Below are 18,910 nucleotides of genomic sequence, written 5' to 3'. Positions count from 1 at the left end.
TCAAAATGCGGAAATTCACATTTTGTACCATAGTTTGTAAACGCTATAACTTTTATCCAAACCAATAAATATACACTTATTGCATTTTTTTTTTATCAAAGACATGTAGAACAATAAATTTAGAGAAAAATGTATATACTTTGACAAAATGAGAATGCAGCACACTGTAACAAATGGGTGCAAGTCAGGCCAGTGTGGACCAGCACCTAGGTCAAATGTACTAAAGAAGAAAGAAGGCCAGCAGCACTCCAAAAATATCAAAAAAAGCATGTGGTTTATTCACCCAGAGTCAGCAGCGACGTTTCAACAGCTTGTTGCTGTCTTTTTCAAGCCCAGTGCACATGTGTTACAAGCATACTTTCTAAAGGTACATCAATCAGATGTACCTTTATAAAGTATGCTTGTAACACATGTGCACTGGGCTTGAAAAAGACAGCAACAAGCTGTTGAAACGTCGCTGCTGACTCTGGGTGAATAAACCACACGCTTTTTTTTTATATATTTTTAGAGTGCTGCTGGCCTTCTTTCTTCTTTGAAAAATGTATATAGAAATTAACTTTTTTTTGCAAAAATGTAGGTAAATTTCGATTAATAACAAAAAAGTAAAAATGTCAGCAGCAATGAAATACCACCAAATGAAAGCTCTATTAGTGAGAAGAAAAGGAGGTAAAATTAATTTGGGTGGTAAGTTGTATGACCGAGCAATAAACGGTGAAAGTAGTGTAGTGCAGAATTGTAAAAAGTGGTCTGGTCATTAAGGGTGTTAATATTAATGTCAGATGCCAAGATCAGTGATGAATACGGCATCTAAGGGGTACAATGACGTGGAGTGGAGCAATCACCATTCCCTGTCATTGCAGCCACTACTTACAAAAAATGCACTTTGTGACAAATTAGTTATTAAACTATGGTGGCATAAATACTGTGTTGGGGCACAAAGGGGACTGGGCAGAATTGGGCATGTATAGCTTGGCAAGGGGTGAGGTTAGAAGCGGGGTTTGGTGTAAAAAAAAATTGACGCACTACTCTCTCTGATAATGTCAGGTCTAGGCCAGTAAGGGAGTAAATTCTAGTACTCCAGTTGATCTAGCACAGTAAACAGGTTAATGTAAGGATCCCTGGTGGTCTAGGCAAGTTAAGTAGTTAATGTCTGTATGTCTGTGGTCTAGCACAGTGAGCGGTTAATTCCAGTATCCTTGGACCCCTAGGTCCATCAAATAGTCATATTTAATATCCCTGGTCAAGCAGTGGCATACATAGAGAAGTAAGGGCCCCATATCAAAAATCAAACCAGGCCCCCCCACACAAGACAGAAGGGTTTCTGCCTAAACCCCTTTCAATGACCCGTGGGCCATTTTTTCCACTGCCTTATTTGCTAAAAGTTGTTCCTTTAGAGGGTAGAGTCCTGACCAAGTTTTCACCTTCAGTAGAAGAGGAGATATCAGGCTAAGACTGGGCCCCCTCTTTCCAGGGCCCCATAGCAGTTGCATGGTCTGCCACTGTGGTAGTTACGCCCCTGTGGTCAAGGTTGGTCGCTACAAACTTGGGTTTCAGTTGGTTACTCACTTGTGGGGTTGTCCAATTTCAGGAGGAAACCGAGCAATACATCTGATCCACCTGCAATCCTGGCAGGGCTCTTTTTACCTGGCAGCAGAGGTGATATCATGTAAACAATATCTGACCACTTCAGTCAATCATTGGCCTCAGCAGTGCACCGAAGAAGCCAGTGATTGGCTGCAGTGGCCACAAGTTGTCCATACGACATCACTGCTGCAGCTGGGTAAACAAAGCCCTGCCAGGAAAATAGGAGCAACCTCGCAGGATCTGATGGATAAGTTAACTATTCTTTACTGCAAGCACATCCTCCTGAAACAGGACAACCCCTTTAATAAATTCCACCCTATGACAGTATTATGGGAAGCAGAAAGAGAGGTTGAGTGTTGGACCCCTCTCACCACTATTGCGTGGTATGCCTCTGTAGGAAGTGCAGCACTGCTGCCATTAAGTAAGCTAGTAGTTAGAAAATAAAAGTTTTAATGCTATTGGAGTGCTATAGGATAGTTCACCTCGCTATCACAGTTAGGCTATATTCACACGACCATATCCATTTTACGTTTCGCAAATCTCGGATCTGCAAAATATGGATGCAGTCCGTGGGCGTCCCACACTTTTCACAGTCCTCATTGAAAAAAATGCCCTTTCTTGTCCGTTTGTGACATGTTTGTGGCAATTTGCTGCACGGATGTGGACAGCACACAGATGACATCCGTGTGCTGTCTGCATTTTTTGCGGCCCCATAGAAATGAATAGGTCCGCATGCGATCCGGAAAAATGGTGGATACGGTCATGTGAATGTAGCCTTAACTGCAGAAGTTTCCCGTAAAAAAAAAAAGTACGAGATAAGTAATAGCCTCATAATAGGTTATAGAAGGAATATTGTGAGAAATGTCCAGAAATTATTCATATTTAACTTGCACTTTTGTAGAATATTTTTAATTTTATAATATTCATTCTTTTTTTTTCCAGGTTTTACAAAGGTTGATAAAATCAAGAGGGAAATCTCAGGCCAAACATCTAAATGTCCAAATGGTGGCCGCTGACAAACTAGCGCAGTGCCCTCCGGTAAGTTTTCTATTGTATTTTATCTACTCCTCCGCTGTTTTCTCCGGAGCCTGAGTAATAGGCTTGGAAAAAGGGTGCAGTGTACAGTAGGTGGTTTTGTCTCAGGCAGAAACCTACAGTACCTCCACTGCACTATGTGTAAAACAAACCATTTAAAGAGGACCTTTCACCAGAATTAAACTTCTAAAGTAACTATACAGACATGTAGAGCGGCGCCCAGGGACCCCCCTGCACTTACTGTTATACCTGGGCGCCGCTCCGTTCTCTCGGTATAGCCTCCGGTATCATTACAGTTAGGCTCCACCCAGTGGAACCTGCCGCCGGCTCATTCTCCCATGCTGTAGCGCTGGCCAATCACAGCGCTCAGCTCATACCTGAGAGAAAAAAGCCTCTCAGGCTATGAGCTGAGCGCTGTGATTGGCCAGCGCTGCAGCATGGGAAAAGGAGACTCCGGCAGGTTCCCCTGGGTGGAGCCTAACTGTAAAGATACCGGAGGCTATACCGAGAGAACGGAGCGGCGCCCAGGTATAACAGTAAGTGCAGGGGGGTCCCTGGGCACCGCTCTACATGTCTGTATAGTTACTTTAGAAGTTTAATTCTGGTGAAAGGTCCTCTTTAAGCTACAGTGGTGTCAAAAAGTAATTCCCCCTTACAGATTTCTTTAGTTTTTGCACATTTGTCACACTTTAAGGCTATGTACACCTTTGGGGCAATAGTTTTTTATGACTGCACTTTACTCTTTACACTTAATTAAGCCACATTCTTATCAGTCCGATAAGGATTCAGCTTTAATGAGTGTTTATAAGGTCAAAGATCAGGAGCCGTCAGCTCCCTGCCTGATGGAGCAGAGAGAAAATGCAGATCCTGCCAGTAGATAAACTCAAATCTGTGCAGGGTAAGATGTACATAGCCGTTACATATTTCAGATGATCAAACACATTTTAATATCAGACAAAGATAACCTGAGTAAATACAAAAAACTGCTTTTAAATGACTATTTCATTTATTAAGTGGGAAAAAAATGATCCCAAACTACCTGGTCCTTTGTGAAAAAAAAATTGCCCCCCCCCCCCCCCCCCCATTAATTAACTGTGATTAACCACTGTTTTTGGAAAGCTAAGTTCAGTTTCACTAGCCACACCCATGCCCTTGTGAGGACCGCAGCCTCTCCCTAGGCCATGTGATGTCACTGTACATCGGTCACATGAGCTGCTGTACCAAGCACAGCCGCTATACTATGTACGGATCTGTGCTTGGTAAGCGCCCGGGAGTCCGCTGCGCTCACCAGAGTTCCGGTGAGCGCAGCAGCTTCCCGAAAAATCTGATTGGCGGGGATGCTGGTACGCAGACTCTAGGTAATGTGATAATGATGACCTATCCTGTCGATATGTCATCAATATTATTTCCCATATAACCCCTTTAATTTAATCTATTGTACTGGGGGGGGGGGTAATAAAAATATTTTTTTTCAATCTGCATTGTTCACAAAAAAAGTTATGGCTGTAGAATTAACATGTGCGCTGTATCTGGTCCTGGGGGCCAACAATACCGGTATCTGAATTGAATAAAATTGATTGTTACCTGTTTCACAATTCTGTAGGTAAACAGAGACGTTAATAGTCGGTTTTGCAGGTAGCTTACCTGAAAAGTCATGTGGCCATTAAATGGTTCATCCGAGTGTTTAATACTGATGACCTATACTCGGGGTAGGCCATCAACATTAGATCGGTGGGGGTCTGATCCTGACACCCCAGCCACTCAGCTCCAGCGAGTGCTTCGGTCTCCTTCTAGGCCAGTGATGTCATGTTCATCGGTGCAGCTCAGTCTCATTCAAGTCAAGTGAATGGGCCTAAGCTGCAATAGCAAGCATGGCCGCTATCCAATGGACAGTGCTGTCACTGTCACAACCTCTCCAAACACCTAGTCATCGGGAGATTTGGACCCCCACCGATCAGATACTGATGACCCATCTTGAGGATAGGTCATCAGTATTAAACTCTCGGAAAACCACTTTAATTACTGTTCTGACCACAAGAAGACATGGCTTTGTGATTATATGTAGCCACCGCTATGTAGGCCTGTACTCTAAATGTTCTTTCCCTGTGACACAAAAGCAATTAACAGCCAAAGTCAAGGTTATGATGGGGTTAACGGGCACAACATGTAAAATGAAGTCTTCCAGTTCAGCCGAGTTGCCAGCTCTGAGATCCATCCTCAAAAAGCAATTTAGAAATCAGCTTCATTTAGCAATGGGACTTCTACTTTGTAATTGTCCTTATGTCTCAGTGTCATCTTCGTCCCCTGTGAATTGATAGGGTACAGGCTCATGAATATTTGATCAAGTAACAAGCTGGCTGGCTCCGCTGTGCGCCGACGGCAGGTTCTCGATGTACTGGTATAGCCGGTCAGTGTGATCTCAGATGATATACAGTAGTAATAGTCAAGGGCAGCAAATCAATATGAATCATTTATACAAAGGCCAAGTGGTATAAAGGTCATTTTCTCTTTTTTATTTACATATGTATGATGGGTCACCACTGTGCTAGAAACGAGGCCGTAAATCCAGGTGTTTATCGATTGCATAGATTGCATTGCTTGTTAGCTGGCAATATACGTCAAAATAGGCAATACAAATGTTCCATGGATAAGGGTAATGTCTTGGGGAAAATGTTGAAACTGTATTCATCAGCCAATGTAACCAGGAGAACCACACAGATTTGTTTACCATGTGCAGTGAGCCCCTGAGGAGCTGATGCAGAGGATGGGAGTGATAGTGGCCCTGATGAGATGTTGTGTCACGGTGTACTCCCTCAGGTTGTTGCTCTCTGGGGATTAGTGCAGTGAAAAGGTGGTTTGAAGAATAAGGCCAGAAGAAAAAGAATAAAAGTCTCTCTTTACTTATTGCAAAATATAACTTGTGGCACATCCAGCAGTGTTGATTACATAGTGCAGTTTCTGGCATCAGGTGAGGAGGTAGGAGGGGCTGATTGGATGGCAATAGATTTGGACTAGCAAGGACTTGTGGATACAGTTGTCCACTGTAAGATTCAGGCTTGATGTATGTCTGGCCTAGTGGCTGTTCTAGGTGATGGGTGTCTGAGCCGTAGCCCCTCGCCTGCAGCAGGGTCTGTGAAGCTGTAGTTTTGCTGATCACTCTGCTGTCTAGGCACACTGAAGCTTCTTGGAAGCAGTGTTCTTGATTCTGAGTGAAGGTCTCACAGGGAAATAGGATACGGTTCCTAGGAGTAGGAGCTCTGGCATGTGCTTACTCTCCCTTCACTCTCACTCTGAAAGTCTCCCTCCTGGCAGGAAGCAGAACCAGCCCACCCCTACCAAGAGGGGAGGAACAAAATGGTTAGCCCTGTTCCTGGCAATCATTACCTCCTCTGCTGAAAATAAACGGCCAAAACATAACATTACTATACATAAGGCTACTTTCACATTTGCGGCACAACTCTCCGGCAGCCTGTTCCAGTATAGAATCACAGGAATTGGCCGGACAAAAAACATTGCATGTAGCTGTTTTTTTTCTGGCCAAATTCCGGCATATTTGCCAGCTGGATCTCTGTTGGACCCTATTATAATCAACAGGGCTTGTAGGCATTCTGGTAATATCCGGAAATGCAGAATCTGGAGCGCTCCGGTATTCTGTTCTCTATCAGAATAGCCTGCCGGAGAGAGCTGTGCCGCAAATATGAAACTAGCCTAATACAGCGCATATAACGTATTGCAGCTACCCCAGATATAGGGTAATGCACATAAAATGTTCTCCACCCAGTCTAGTAAAATCCAATGCAGTATCCTGCCCCTCCGACAGCATCGTGAGGCACTGATATTTCTGGACTTTTAATGACCTTGGTGCCAGCATTAGAATACCAGAGGATGCTTCAGTGGCTCCAGATTCTGACACTCTAATGGGCCCCAATGTCTAAACAGAAGCCCATATTTAGCTGATTCAGTGACCCTCACTTGACACTAGGGTCTTTTTCTTATAGGTTAGTTCACAAATAACATTTTTGATGAGACGTCCTGTGTGTGCAATGATGAAATAAAAGAGGACATATACACATCTTTTAGATCCTCTGGTGGGCACATGCATGCCTGTCAGGCACTGTGTCCTGCATCTGGCAAGAACAGGCATGTATCTTCACTGATAGATATGGAATTAAGATTATACCATTACTTTCCTGTGTACTGAGCATCTCTAACACTGTTTGTTCTCTAGGAAATGTTTGATGTTATTTTGGATGAAAACCAACTTGAAGACGCCTGTGAACATCTAGCAGACTATCTAGAGGCTTACTGGAAGGCCACCCACCCGTCTAGCAGCAACCCACCAAATGCACTCTTATCTCGGACATTAACTACAGCAACACTTCCTGCAACACCCTCTTCTGCCTCGAACGCCCAGGTGAGGTGTTGGAAATGAGAAACGGGTGTTAGGGAAATATCCCTTCACCCTATGATTGTTGAAATCCAAATTAAAGGGATACGAGCGCTCTGGGAAACTGACACATACATTAGATGTAGTTGTATCAGATTTCTCTTTATTTCCAAAGACAAGCGCACAATATATAGGTTCTAAAAAGAAAAACCATCACATGACAAACATGACATTTGCGGTTAAAAGATATAAATCATAAGAATCCCCCCCGCACTTCCTGAGGTACAGACTGATACCTCTGCTAGACAGGAAACTGTGGAAAGGGGTGTGTGGGTGCGAGCAACACACATAAACTAACTTTTTGACCTTGTTTTTAGACATTATTATCTGCATATAACCTCTTCTATTTAACCCTGTAAGCTCCATTCAATACACTGACCTCCATCTCCCACAGGAGGAAGACATGCAAGATCCAGATACAGTCATGAGAATATATACATATCAGGACATAATAAATAAAAAAAATCTGGCTCTTAGAAGGTCTTAAAATTAAGGCAGGTTTACATGGGCCGATGGAGCGGACGATTGTCAGAAAGGAAGCGTTCCGTCCCAACAGTCAGCTACTCGCTCAGAGAAGGAGACCTGCGCATTTACATGCAGCGATCTCCTTCACAGTATGAGGACAAGGGATTGCTATAACGATCACTCATCCCCATAGAGAATCATTGTTTCTGGGCAGCAGATCGTTATTTAGACCACACAATTTGCTGCCCGGAAACAATGACTTGTGGTGCCTACACGAACGACAGGATCGCCCGACGATCGAGCGTTTTGGTCGTTCCTCGGGTAATCGGCGGTACATTTAGACGGGCAGATTGTCGAGAACGAGCATTGGCAGGAACCGTCGCTCCCGATAATCTGGACGATTATTGGTTCGTCTAAATCCACCTTTAGACAAACTACAACCTCAAATGAACTACAACACATGACAAATTACGCATTGTCATTATACAAAGAGAATCTGTCAGCATGATCCAACCTGTTAAACCAGACATGCTGAGCAGAGTTGATCAAGTTGATTAAAACAATAGCTTTGTTATGTCTGTAAGTAGAACCATTGCCAAGATAGCAGCCTTTTTAGTAACATGCAAATTAGCTGGTTCAAGCACCCAGGGGCCAGACTGAGTTCTCGGAGCACCGCTTTTGTAGCACCTCTCTGAGCTGGGCACTCCCCCCTACCGTTGCTTGATTGTCTATCCATGTCAATCAAGGTGGAGGAAGGAGTACCCAGATCAGAGAGTTGTTACAAGAGTGGTGCTCCAACAGCTCAGTTCGGCCCCCAGTTCGGTGCTAGAACCAGCTCTTTGTATGCTATGAAAAGCACAGATATCTTGGCAGTGGTTGTACCTACAGACATTACAAAGGTATTTGTATTAATCTGCATTGTCAACCCTATCAGACAGTATGTGTGATTAAAGGGGTTTTCCGGGATTTTTTTTTTTATGATAACACAGTAGGTCATCAGTATCTGATTGGTGAGGATCCAGTAAAAAATAAATCTCTTGGAAAACCCCTTTAAATAGGGTTGATCATGCTCACAGATTTTATTTACCAAAAACTAATTGAAAATACAGAAGGTGTAAATGAAAAATTACGTAACCCTTACTTCTTCCAAAGGAATTAAGAGAGTAACAACCTAGTACTGCTAATCATATGCCCTTTGATTATTGATCATTAATTATTAGCAAGTGTGACCACCTCTAAAATGCAGTTTTGGAAGTTTTCTGGTCTCGGGCATTCAGGTGTGTGATAACACAATGCTAAGGAGGAAAGACATCAGCAATGAGAAGCAATTGTTGCTGCCCATCAATCTGGGTTATAAGACCATTTCCAAACAATTTGAAGGTCTTCATTCTACAGTGGATTATCCACAAGTGGAAAACATTCAGTACATTTGACAATCTTCCCAGGAGTGGACATTCCAGAAGAAAATTCCCCCCATGGTTAGAGCGTGCAATACTTGGAGAAACAAGAGCTACATCCAGGCTTCAGTTAGCATGTTGAATGTTCAAGTTCATGCTTGTAGAATTAGAAAAAGACTGAAGAAGTATGGTTTCTTTGAGAGGGTTGCCAGGAGAAAGCCTCTTCTTTGTAAAAAAAAAAAAAAACTGAAACATGACAACCCAGCTTTAGGGGTTGTCACATGAAGATAATCAACATTTTTCAAAACAGCACCTGGATCTGAATAGTTTTGCCATTGCAATTATAAATTTACTATACTGTTTTTCAATTAAATCTATCAATATAGCGCCACCTGCTTTTCCTTATTTCTCTGTCCGCCTTACTGAGGTGGACACACATGCTCAGTTCCATCCTTTACCTGCCTCCAGCTGCAGCCAGAGGATAAGCCTCTTGAGAAAGGACATACTCACTGAGCTGCCAGCTTGAAATAAATCTAGGAGAGGAATAGGAGCAATGAATGGGAGATCCATGTGAGGTACAAGGCTGGTTCTAGCATTGTTATTAGAAAGAGATTGTCATCTACTATATGATGTCTGATTTTCATTGTTTTACATTAATCATGGGATAACCCCTTTTAGTCTGCAAAGTTGCATCTGAACAAGCCACAAGACTTCTAGAGCAATGTTCTTTAGACAGCCAAGATCAAAGTTTGGCCATAATGCACAGCACCACATTTGTCAAAACCAAACATAGCATATCGGCACAAATACCTCATACCAACCATCAAGCATGGTGGGGGAGGGGTGATTATTTGGGCTTGTTTTGCAACCACAGGACCTGGGCACTTTACAGTCCTTGAGCCAACCATGGTTTCCTCTGTAAAGTATTCTAGAATCAAATTTGAGGCCATCTATATGGCAGCTAAAGCTTGGCTGAAACTGGGTCATGCAACAGGACAATGATCCCAAAAACACCTGCATAAAATCAGAGGAACATGGAGGTACATTATGAACCTATATAATTCCATAGGCGCACATAAAAAAAAAAACCTGTACAACACAAATCTATGATGTAACCAGGTGCATGAGACCAAAGCCTAGTAGAAGGTTTGGGAATATGGTCTGGCAATACCTCTAGTGTTCAAGATATCTAATAACCTATATTGTGTTTTATCTATTCTCAGGGCTCCCAAGGAGAACAGAAACATGACCCTCCGGCTCCCGAAAGAACTGGCTCCATAGAAGAGGAGGCACCTCCTGAAGAGAAAATTACAAGAAAGTCTCAGCATCGATCTTCCTCCTCAGCGCAACACCACAATCATCGAAGTGGAGTAAGCAGAGGCCTGTCCAGACAGGAGACATTTGATAACGAGACACAAGACACCAGAGACTCCGTTTACCTAGAGCCAAAGGATGATTACTCTTCCGAGCACGCTGATCCACAGGAATCCCAGCGGGATCACAATCATAGAGACGAATCACATGGAGGTAACGAACATAGACACAAAGAGTCTCGACATCGGACAAACGAGCAGGACAGGGACCAGGACCACAATGAATGCAACAGACCCCGAAGTCGTCACAAATCAAGAGAACGTCATAGTGAAAGGGACGGCGAGATTTCCAGGAAACGCAACGATAACGAGTGGAACCGGGATGTTTACATCCATCAGTAACTTATTTAACACCTTCTATGTGTTGACTTTTTTTTCAGTCTTGTATAAGACCTTTTACACATTGTTTAAAACTATATTGTAAAACATATAGCTCCCTTTCTGTATTTTCAATGTTTTTTTTCTTCTTTTTCTACCATTTTTCTTTTTGGCTATTGCTGATAAGGCGCTAGCCCAGGATATTCTTCTTACTCTTTCACTTTGGATCCTCTACAAATCTGTTACCAAACCATGTGTTTAGCTGTTTTCTGTGACAACCACTTGAATGCTGTACGTTGCCATCAAGATATTGTTGCTGTTCTAAAGCAAGTGATGATGTTTTGTAACCTCCTATTTTTAGAAGAAACTTATTTCGGGCCTAAAAATGGTGACTTCACTTTTTGTTTCCCCCGCCTTTCATATGTGTTCCACTTTTGCACTGTTAGATCTCTATATTAATAATATGTTGTGGCTGCAAAGGTGATATCAGACTTGTGAAAAGACTACTAAAACATTGCATTTATTTTTGTATTTTTGGAATGCACCCACCTACTTTGAATGTTCATTTCAAAGCCACTATTTATTTGATTTTAGTTTTTTTTTATGTTTTTCTCTTGTTTTCCGGCCTCCCGTCGTCTTCGTTTGAGAGCAGAGTTGACTATTGCCTTATACTCACGATGTTTCAGATGAATCTTCTATGTAATGTTTCTCTCTGGTTATGTTTTTGTTGTTTTCTTAGCCCTGCATGGTTTAATCGTTTGACTGTACAGCGTCGTACGTTTTTTACATCATGCTTTAATAGTCAGTGACTGGAATTAGCACGGATACATTATGGTTAGGACTCTTTCAATTGGTCGATAGTTAGAATATATATGAATCGGCTACTTTACTGGAGTTTGACAGAAAAGTCGTCGATTTATTGTTAGGTCATCATTTTAATATTATCAGTATGTAATTTATTTTCTTGCAGAACCACTGTTTCAAACGGGGTATTTCTAAAGGGTAATGCACACTGATACCTGATTCTTTTTCATAGGCCTCTCTCCATGTGACTGAATTTTTTTTTATTCACTACTAAGTCTGACTTTTTGCCCAGAAATAGCACCTGTCTTGTCCATGGGCTTTATCTGGTATTGCAGATCAGCTCTTCAATGTGGAGAAGCTGTGATACCAGCCACCACCTATAGAAAAGAGTGGCACGGTTTCTGTTAAAAAAACACAGACCCTTGTTTTAACCTCGGGACAGCTCCTTTACCATTTGTCGGGTGTAGCCGGGGATCTTTCTGCATTATTTGCAGATTGGTCATTGAGGATATTTCCATCCAGTATGGAACGGACTTTACTGGCAGTAGAAACGTTCTCAGTTTCATGGGGAAACTTGAGATCCTGCTGTAGGGTCCTCAACATTTAGTAAATTACAGGAGATGTAGAATATGATAAATACATACAGTAAAAACCTCTTTTTGATGACCACCCAACATTGCATTGAAAAGTGGTTTTCTGTGAGAGGGTGACCTTCTCGATGAAGATGGCCAGTAGGGTGGAACTAAAAATCTGGGACAAGGGAGTTGTAGTCTCACCACAGTGGTAGATCCATAGGTTGTAGATCACTGACCCAAGGTCACACATCCTACTCCATGCTAGTAGCAAGTCGCAGGGGCATAGTAAGGGCTTGAGAAGCAAATGTCCCAGGTACCAGAGAGGTGCACCGACCCACCACAATGCCTTGACTTGAGATTTAGATACAGGGGTAGGGCAGTAAGCTGAATATATTTGCCCAGGGTAATAAAAGGCGTAGCTACGATTCTGGCAAATGGGTCAATACAATAGAAATTAGTTTGTAGTGCAATTCCCCTATTAGTGGTGTATTGACTATGAAGGCAGAACTCCTATTCCCTACATAAAACAGAAGCTTCCACTAGGAGGAGCACAGTGCAAAGAGATTGTTACAGCTTCCATTGAGTTCAATGAGAACTGTATACATTCCTATGCAGTAAGCTCCCCCTAGTGGTGGCTGCAGACAGAGTTTTATAATATATTTTGTGAAGGGGAGCAGAGGTTTTAGAGCTATATGGGGGGAATTCATAAATTTATTTATGCCTGTTGATGGGTGTAAATAATTAGAGAAATACGATGTTCAGAATGAGTGCCACATTTATAAAAGCACCTGTTCCGCTTTTTCCGACAGTAGAAGTGGGTTAAAGTGAGTGAGATGGAGTGCATATTTTTTTTATTTAAAAAAATCCTCAATGTAATAAAAAAAAATTGTAAACTTGCAGAATTTTCATTATGATATCTGTGTATGCCCCTGGCCCCTAACATATTAACCAAAGTATCTGTAAATCTATAATTCTACCATTTCCAAGAGTTTTTTTTATTAATTGATGTCCAAAATGTTTTGCCCAAAAGGACACAAATTTACAACATGGCTTCCTCCCTTGTGTGTCGGCAATAATGGTTCCCACCCCCCTGTAAATCCTTGAATATTTAATGAACCACTCAGAAGTCATAAATATACCTGTACATATACACAGAAATATCTATATTTATATTTGTGATATTTAAGAGAAAATATTAGACTGAAATATACACTTGCACCAGTGAGTATTAACATTGCCAAGCAGCATTTTCCTTGACAATAAAGTCCTGAAATTCCATTTTCTTTGGGTTGAGAACACACTTTTGGTATAAGGTTTTTGTTATTTAGTGTTTTTCTTTTTTTTCAATGAAAACAAAAACTAAAGAGATTTAAATATAAGCTTTGTTGAATACTGTATATGCATATTTGTGGGAAGTATCTTTATTTTCAAGATTCAGATTTGTAAGCATTTGTATATACTTCAAAAAAAGGCCTTTGTAGATATTGGACTGTAGGTTTCCGTAGACATGTCAGACTGTTAATTGGATTTATTTATTTATTATGCTATATTACAAATGGTGGCTGTGAAAAAAACATGTTATTCTTAACATGTAGACAAACAAGAGAATGATGTTCTAATAAATCTAGTGTTTTTTTTTCCCCCTATCTTTCAAATCAAAAGCAATTTTCAAGTTAAATGTCTTTAATCTGCCATCTGATAATCCCCCATTGTTTCCAGGGCAGAAATTAAATAGAGGGTGGGGCCCCAAAAAACAGAACCCTCTTGGGGTACGACCACACAATCAGGTTTCTTGATGCATTGAATTCAGTGAATAAAAAAAAAAGAGCAGTCGTAGCTGTCCTTTATACGTTTTCTCTCCTTTTATGATCCGCTCCTGATTTTGGCTTCCAAAACGGCATCAAGAAACCTGACCGGGTGGCCGTGCCCTTACCCCATGTGGTTTGTACAGGAGAATAGATAAAGGAAGAAGGACGTACAGGAGATGCTGGAAGTGGTTTCCACCAGTGGCTGTGCAAAGTTCTGCCGTCTTATCGTCTACAGAAACACCTTCTTTAACACCACACGTTCCATGTTCTGGACATGAATCTCTACTTGCTGTTTCAGTTTGGGCACTGTCTGGGGGGATGGTTTTTAGAAACTCTTCAGGTAAGCCTAATTTCACACCTGTGGTACAGCTCTCCGGCAGAGAACAGCCTGCGTTCTCTGGATCTGGCATTGCCGGATAGTGCCGCCTGCCTGATGGACCCCATTGACAATTATGGGATCCAGCAGAGCTCCAGCAACTCCCCGACAAATATCCCGGGATTTGGTTGGACAAAAACTGCTGCCCGCAACGGTTTTTGTCCAGCCGATTCCTGGCATTTGGCCGGAATGGCCTGCTGGAGAGTTGTGTCACACGTGTAAAAGTAGCCTAACCCCAGAGATAAAATTTGTACACCGTTAGGTTTGGTGAGCGTGGAGGCCGCAGCCCTTTGCTCACCATACTTTCCTCTGTGAATGCCACATTAACTTGGCACAGGGACGCGTGCGATGTATGACCGGTCTTCATGTAAGAACCAACACTCACTCTTGTGATCCGTTAACCGTGCATAGAATTGTTCAATGTCAAAGTCCTCTGCTGTGTTCACATTTTCATCCAACAATAATGGACCCGCTATCTACAGCTGAGCACCAAACACTCATTTTTGGATCATGAAGTGCTTGTTGGTGTAGTTTGTGTGAATTTTCTGTACCTATTGTTCTGCAAATTAAGACACCTGGTTAAATGGAAGTTTGGAACCATGCTTCATCAGACGTGATGTATCACAACAAGTATTGTCGTAATGTCCATCTACCAATACCTCTGTTTATCTCTCACCTTTAACTCTTGCACAGTAGACACTCGACATGTTGTTCTGCTGCTGTGGGCTTACTAGGATCATTTTCATGTCAATATCCTTGGGCTTCTCATATTCCTCTCCTGGATGTCCCTAAAGTGTCCAACACATGGTTACCTACAGTACTTTTTTTTTTTTTTGTCATGAGATACAAGCTCTTGTGTTACGCACCAAACCATGCATGCTGATTTTTGCTGGAATGGGAAGGTCCAGAAATTGACCAGCAAAATAATCCTGTTGTCCAGTGAATGATCCTGTGCACACAGCGGCCTTCACTAGCGCAAATCTTTGTTGCATCAAATACGACATGTTGGACACGCTCCCACGCAACACTACTGCTCTCCACAAAGAAGGGGACCATGGGCCTCATCCATTTTACTGTAACACAGTTATGATGGATGAAGCTTGATGATCATTATCCTGTACAAACCACGCAAGGGAAGCAGGTCTGTTTTTCATGTTCCACCTTGTTCATTGGGAGCATGGAGGGCAAACTCTGAACTAGACAAAGTTATAGCGGCAGATTTTGTGTTGTGTTTTATGTTGTGAATTTTTACCTACTTTTCTGATAACGATCCATTAATCCAGAATATCTGATAATACAGCAGCTGTCATATATCAGTGATGCCAGATTAAAGGAATCTTACAGTATATATATATATATATATATATATATATATATATACACACACACAGTACAGACCAAAAGTTTGGACACACCTTCTCATTCAAAGAGTTTTCTTTATTTTCATGACTATAAAAATTGTACATTCACACTGAAGGCTTCAAAACTATAAATTAACACATGTGGAATTATATACATAACAAAAAAGTGTGAAACAACTGAAAATATGTCATATTCTAGGTTCTTCAAAGTAGCCACCTTTTGCTTTGATTACTGCTTTGCACACTCTTGGCATTCTCTTGATGAGCTTCAAGAGGTAGTCACCTGAAATAGTTTTCACTTCACAGGTGTGCCCTGTCAGGTTTAATAAGTGGGATTTCTTGCCTTATAAATGGGGTTGGGATCATCAGTTGCGTTGTGGAGAAGTCAGGTGGATACACAGCTGATAGTCCTACTGAATAGACTGTTAGAATGTGTATTATGGCAAGAAAAAAGCAGCTGATTAAAGAAAAATGAGTGGTCATCATTACTTTAAGAAATAAAGGTCAGTCAGTCAGAAAAATTGGGAAAACTTTGAAAGTGTCCCCAAGTGCAGTCACAAAAACCATCAAGCGCTACAAAGAAACTGGCTCACATGCGGACCGCCCCAGGAAAGGAAGACCAAGAGTCACCTCTGCTGCGGAGGATAAGTTCATCCGAGTCACCAGCCTCAGAAATCGCAGGTTAACAGCAGCTCAGATTAGAGACCAGGTCAATGCCACACAGAGTTCTAGCAGCAGACACATCTCTAGAACAACTGTTAAGAGGAGACTGTGTGAATCAGGTCTTCATGGTAGAATATCTGCTAGGAAACCACTGCTAAGGACAGGCAACAAGCAGAAGAGACTTGTTTGGGCTAAAGAACACAAGGAATGGACATTAGACCAGTGGAAATCTGTGCTTTGGTCTGATGAGCCCAAATTTGAGATCTTTGGTTCCAACCACCGTGTCTTTGTGCGACGCAGAAAAGGTGAACGGATGGACTCTACATGCCTCATTCCCACCGTGAAGCATGGAGGAGGAGGTGTGATGGTGCTTTGCTGGTGACACTGTTGGGGATTTATTCAAAATTGAAGGCATACTGAACCAGCATGGCTACCACAGCATCTTGCAGCGGCATGCTATTCCATCCGGTTTGCGCTTAGTTGGACCATCATTTATTTTTCAACAGGACAATGACCCCAAACACACCTCCAGGCTGTGTAAGGGCTATTTGACCATGAAGGAGAGTGATGGGGTGCTGCGCCAGATGACCTGGCCTCCAAATTCACCGGACCGGAACCCAATCGAGATGGTTTGGGGTGAGCTGGACCGCAGAGTGAAGGCAAAAGGGCCAACAAGTGCTAAGCATCTCTGGGAACTCCCTCAAGACTGTTGGAAGACCATTTCAGGTGACTACCTCTTGAAGCTCATCAAGAGAATGCCAAGAGTGTGCAAAGCAGTAATCAAAGCAAAAGGTGGCTACTTTGAAGAACCTAGAATATGACATATTTTCAGTTGTTTTACACTTTTTTGCTATGTATATAATTCCACATGTGTTAATTCATAGTTTTGATGCCTTCAGTGTGAATCTACAATTTTCATAGTCATGAAAATAAAGAAAACTCTTTGAATGAGAAGGCGTGTCCAAACTTTTGGTCTGTACTGTATAAAAACGCACACATACACAGTACGTAATGCAGATATAATACTAGCATAATCACGTGAAAGTCCAGCTCGCCTATGTGTAGCTTATGGAGGCACGGAATCACTGGAGACTAGATGCATGAATAAAATAGAAAAGATTCCAGCTTCCATTAAAACAATAGCGACTTTATTCTTTCCAGTAGATCTAATACAAGAACATGGACACACAAGTGATGCGTTTCAGGCTGTCAGCCCTTAGTCATAACAGAGCCTGAAATGTGTCACTTGTGTGTCCGTGTTCTTGTATTGGATCTTTTAGAAATAATAAAGTTGCTAATGTTTGAATGGAAGCTGGAATCTTTCCCATTTATCCATTATACTAGCATACATAGTGGAAATATCTGCTATGTACATACACTGTGGACAGCAGTTGTGTTCTGTAGTGATGTACAGTACAGACCAAAAGTTTGGACACACCTTCTCATTCAAGGAGTTTTCTTTATTTTCATGACTATGAAAATTGTAGATTCACACTGAAGGCATCAAAACTATGAATTAACACATGTGGAATTATATACATAACAAAAAAGTGTAAAACAACTGAAAATATGTCATATTCTAGGTTCTTCAAAGTAGCCACCTTTTGCTTTGATTACTGCTTTGCACACTCTTGGCATTCTCTTGATGAGCTTCAAGAGGTAGTCACCTGAAATGGTTTTCACTTCACAGGTGTGCCCTGTCAGGTTTAATAAGTGGGATTTCTTGCCTCATAAATGGGGTTGGGACCATCAGTTGCGTTGTGGAGAAGTCAGGTGGATACACAGCTGATAGTCCTACTGAATAGACTGTTAGAATTTGTATTATGGCAAGAAAAAAGCAGCTAAGTAAAGAAAAACGAGTGGCCATCATTACTTTAAGAAATAAAGGTCAGCCAGTCCGAAAAATTGGGAAAACTTTGAAAGTGTCCCCAAGTGCAGTCACAAAAACCATCAAGCGCTACAAAGAAACTGGCTCACATGCGGACTGTTCCAAGAAAGGATAACCAAGAGTCACCTCTGCTGCGGAGGATAAGTTCATCCGAGTCACCAGCCTCAGAAATCGCAGGTTAACAGCAGCTCAGATTAGAGACCAGGTCAATGTCACACAGAGTTCTAGCAGCAGACACATCTCTAGAACAACTGTTAAGAGGAGACTGTGTGAATCATGCCTTCATGGTAGAATATCTGCTAGGAAACCACTGCTAAGGACAGGCAACAAGCAGATCAGACTTGTTTGGGCTAAAGAACACAAGGAATGGACATTAGACCAGTGGAAATCTGTGCTTTGGTCTGAGTCCAAATTTGAGATCTTTGGTTCCAACCACCGTGTCTTTGTGCGATGCAGAAAAGGTGAACGGATGGACTCTACATGCCTGGTTCCCACCGTGAAGCATGGAGTAGGAGGTGTGATGGTGTGGGGGTGCTTTGCTGGTGACACTGTTGGGGATTTATTCAAAATTGAAGGCATACTGAACCAGCATGGCTACCACAGCAACTTGCAGCGGCATGCTATTCCATCCGGTTTGCGTTTAGTTGGACCATCACAGGACAATGACCCCAAACACACCTCCAGGCTGTGTAAGGGCTATTTGACCATGAAGGAGAGTGATGGGGTGCTGCGCCAGATGACCTGGCCTCCGCAGTCACCGGACCTGAACCCAATCGAGATGGTTTGGGGTGAGCTGGACCGCAGAGTGAAGGCAAA

General features: G+C 42.1%; 1 protein-coding gene across 3 annotated transcripts in view; it reads left to right on the top strand.

The window, feature by feature from the left end:
* CACNB2 (calcium voltage-gated channel auxiliary subunit beta 2) overlaps nt 1–12,795 on the top strand; it is a 315,627-nt gene extending 302,832 nt beyond the window's left edge. For all 3 annotated transcript variants that reach the window (XM_044293750.1, XM_044293752.1, XM_044293751.1), the window contains 3 exons: nt 2,527–2,622; nt 6,848–7,033; nt 10,152–12,795. In XM_044293750.1, coding sequence (XP_044149685.1) covers nt 2,527–2,622; nt 6,848–7,033; nt 10,152–10,643 — 774 coding nt within the window. In that variant the 3' untranslated portion in view covers nt 10,644–12,795. The remainder of the gene's footprint in view (nt 1–2,526; nt 2,623–6,847; nt 7,034–10,151) is intronic.
* Nucleotides 12,796–18,910: the final 6,115 nt, after the last annotated feature.

The sequence above is a fragment of the Bufo gargarizans genome, chromosome 5 (assembly GCF_014858855.1).
Source record: "Bufo gargarizans isolate SCDJY-AF-19 chromosome 5, ASM1485885v1, whole genome shotgun sequence".
Classification (NCBI taxonomy): Eukaryota; Metazoa; Chordata; class Amphibia; order Anura; family Bufonidae; genus Bufo; species Bufo gargarizans.
The sequence above is the reverse complement of the archived record's forward strand: the minus strand, read 5'-3'. Positions and strand labels throughout refer to the sequence as shown.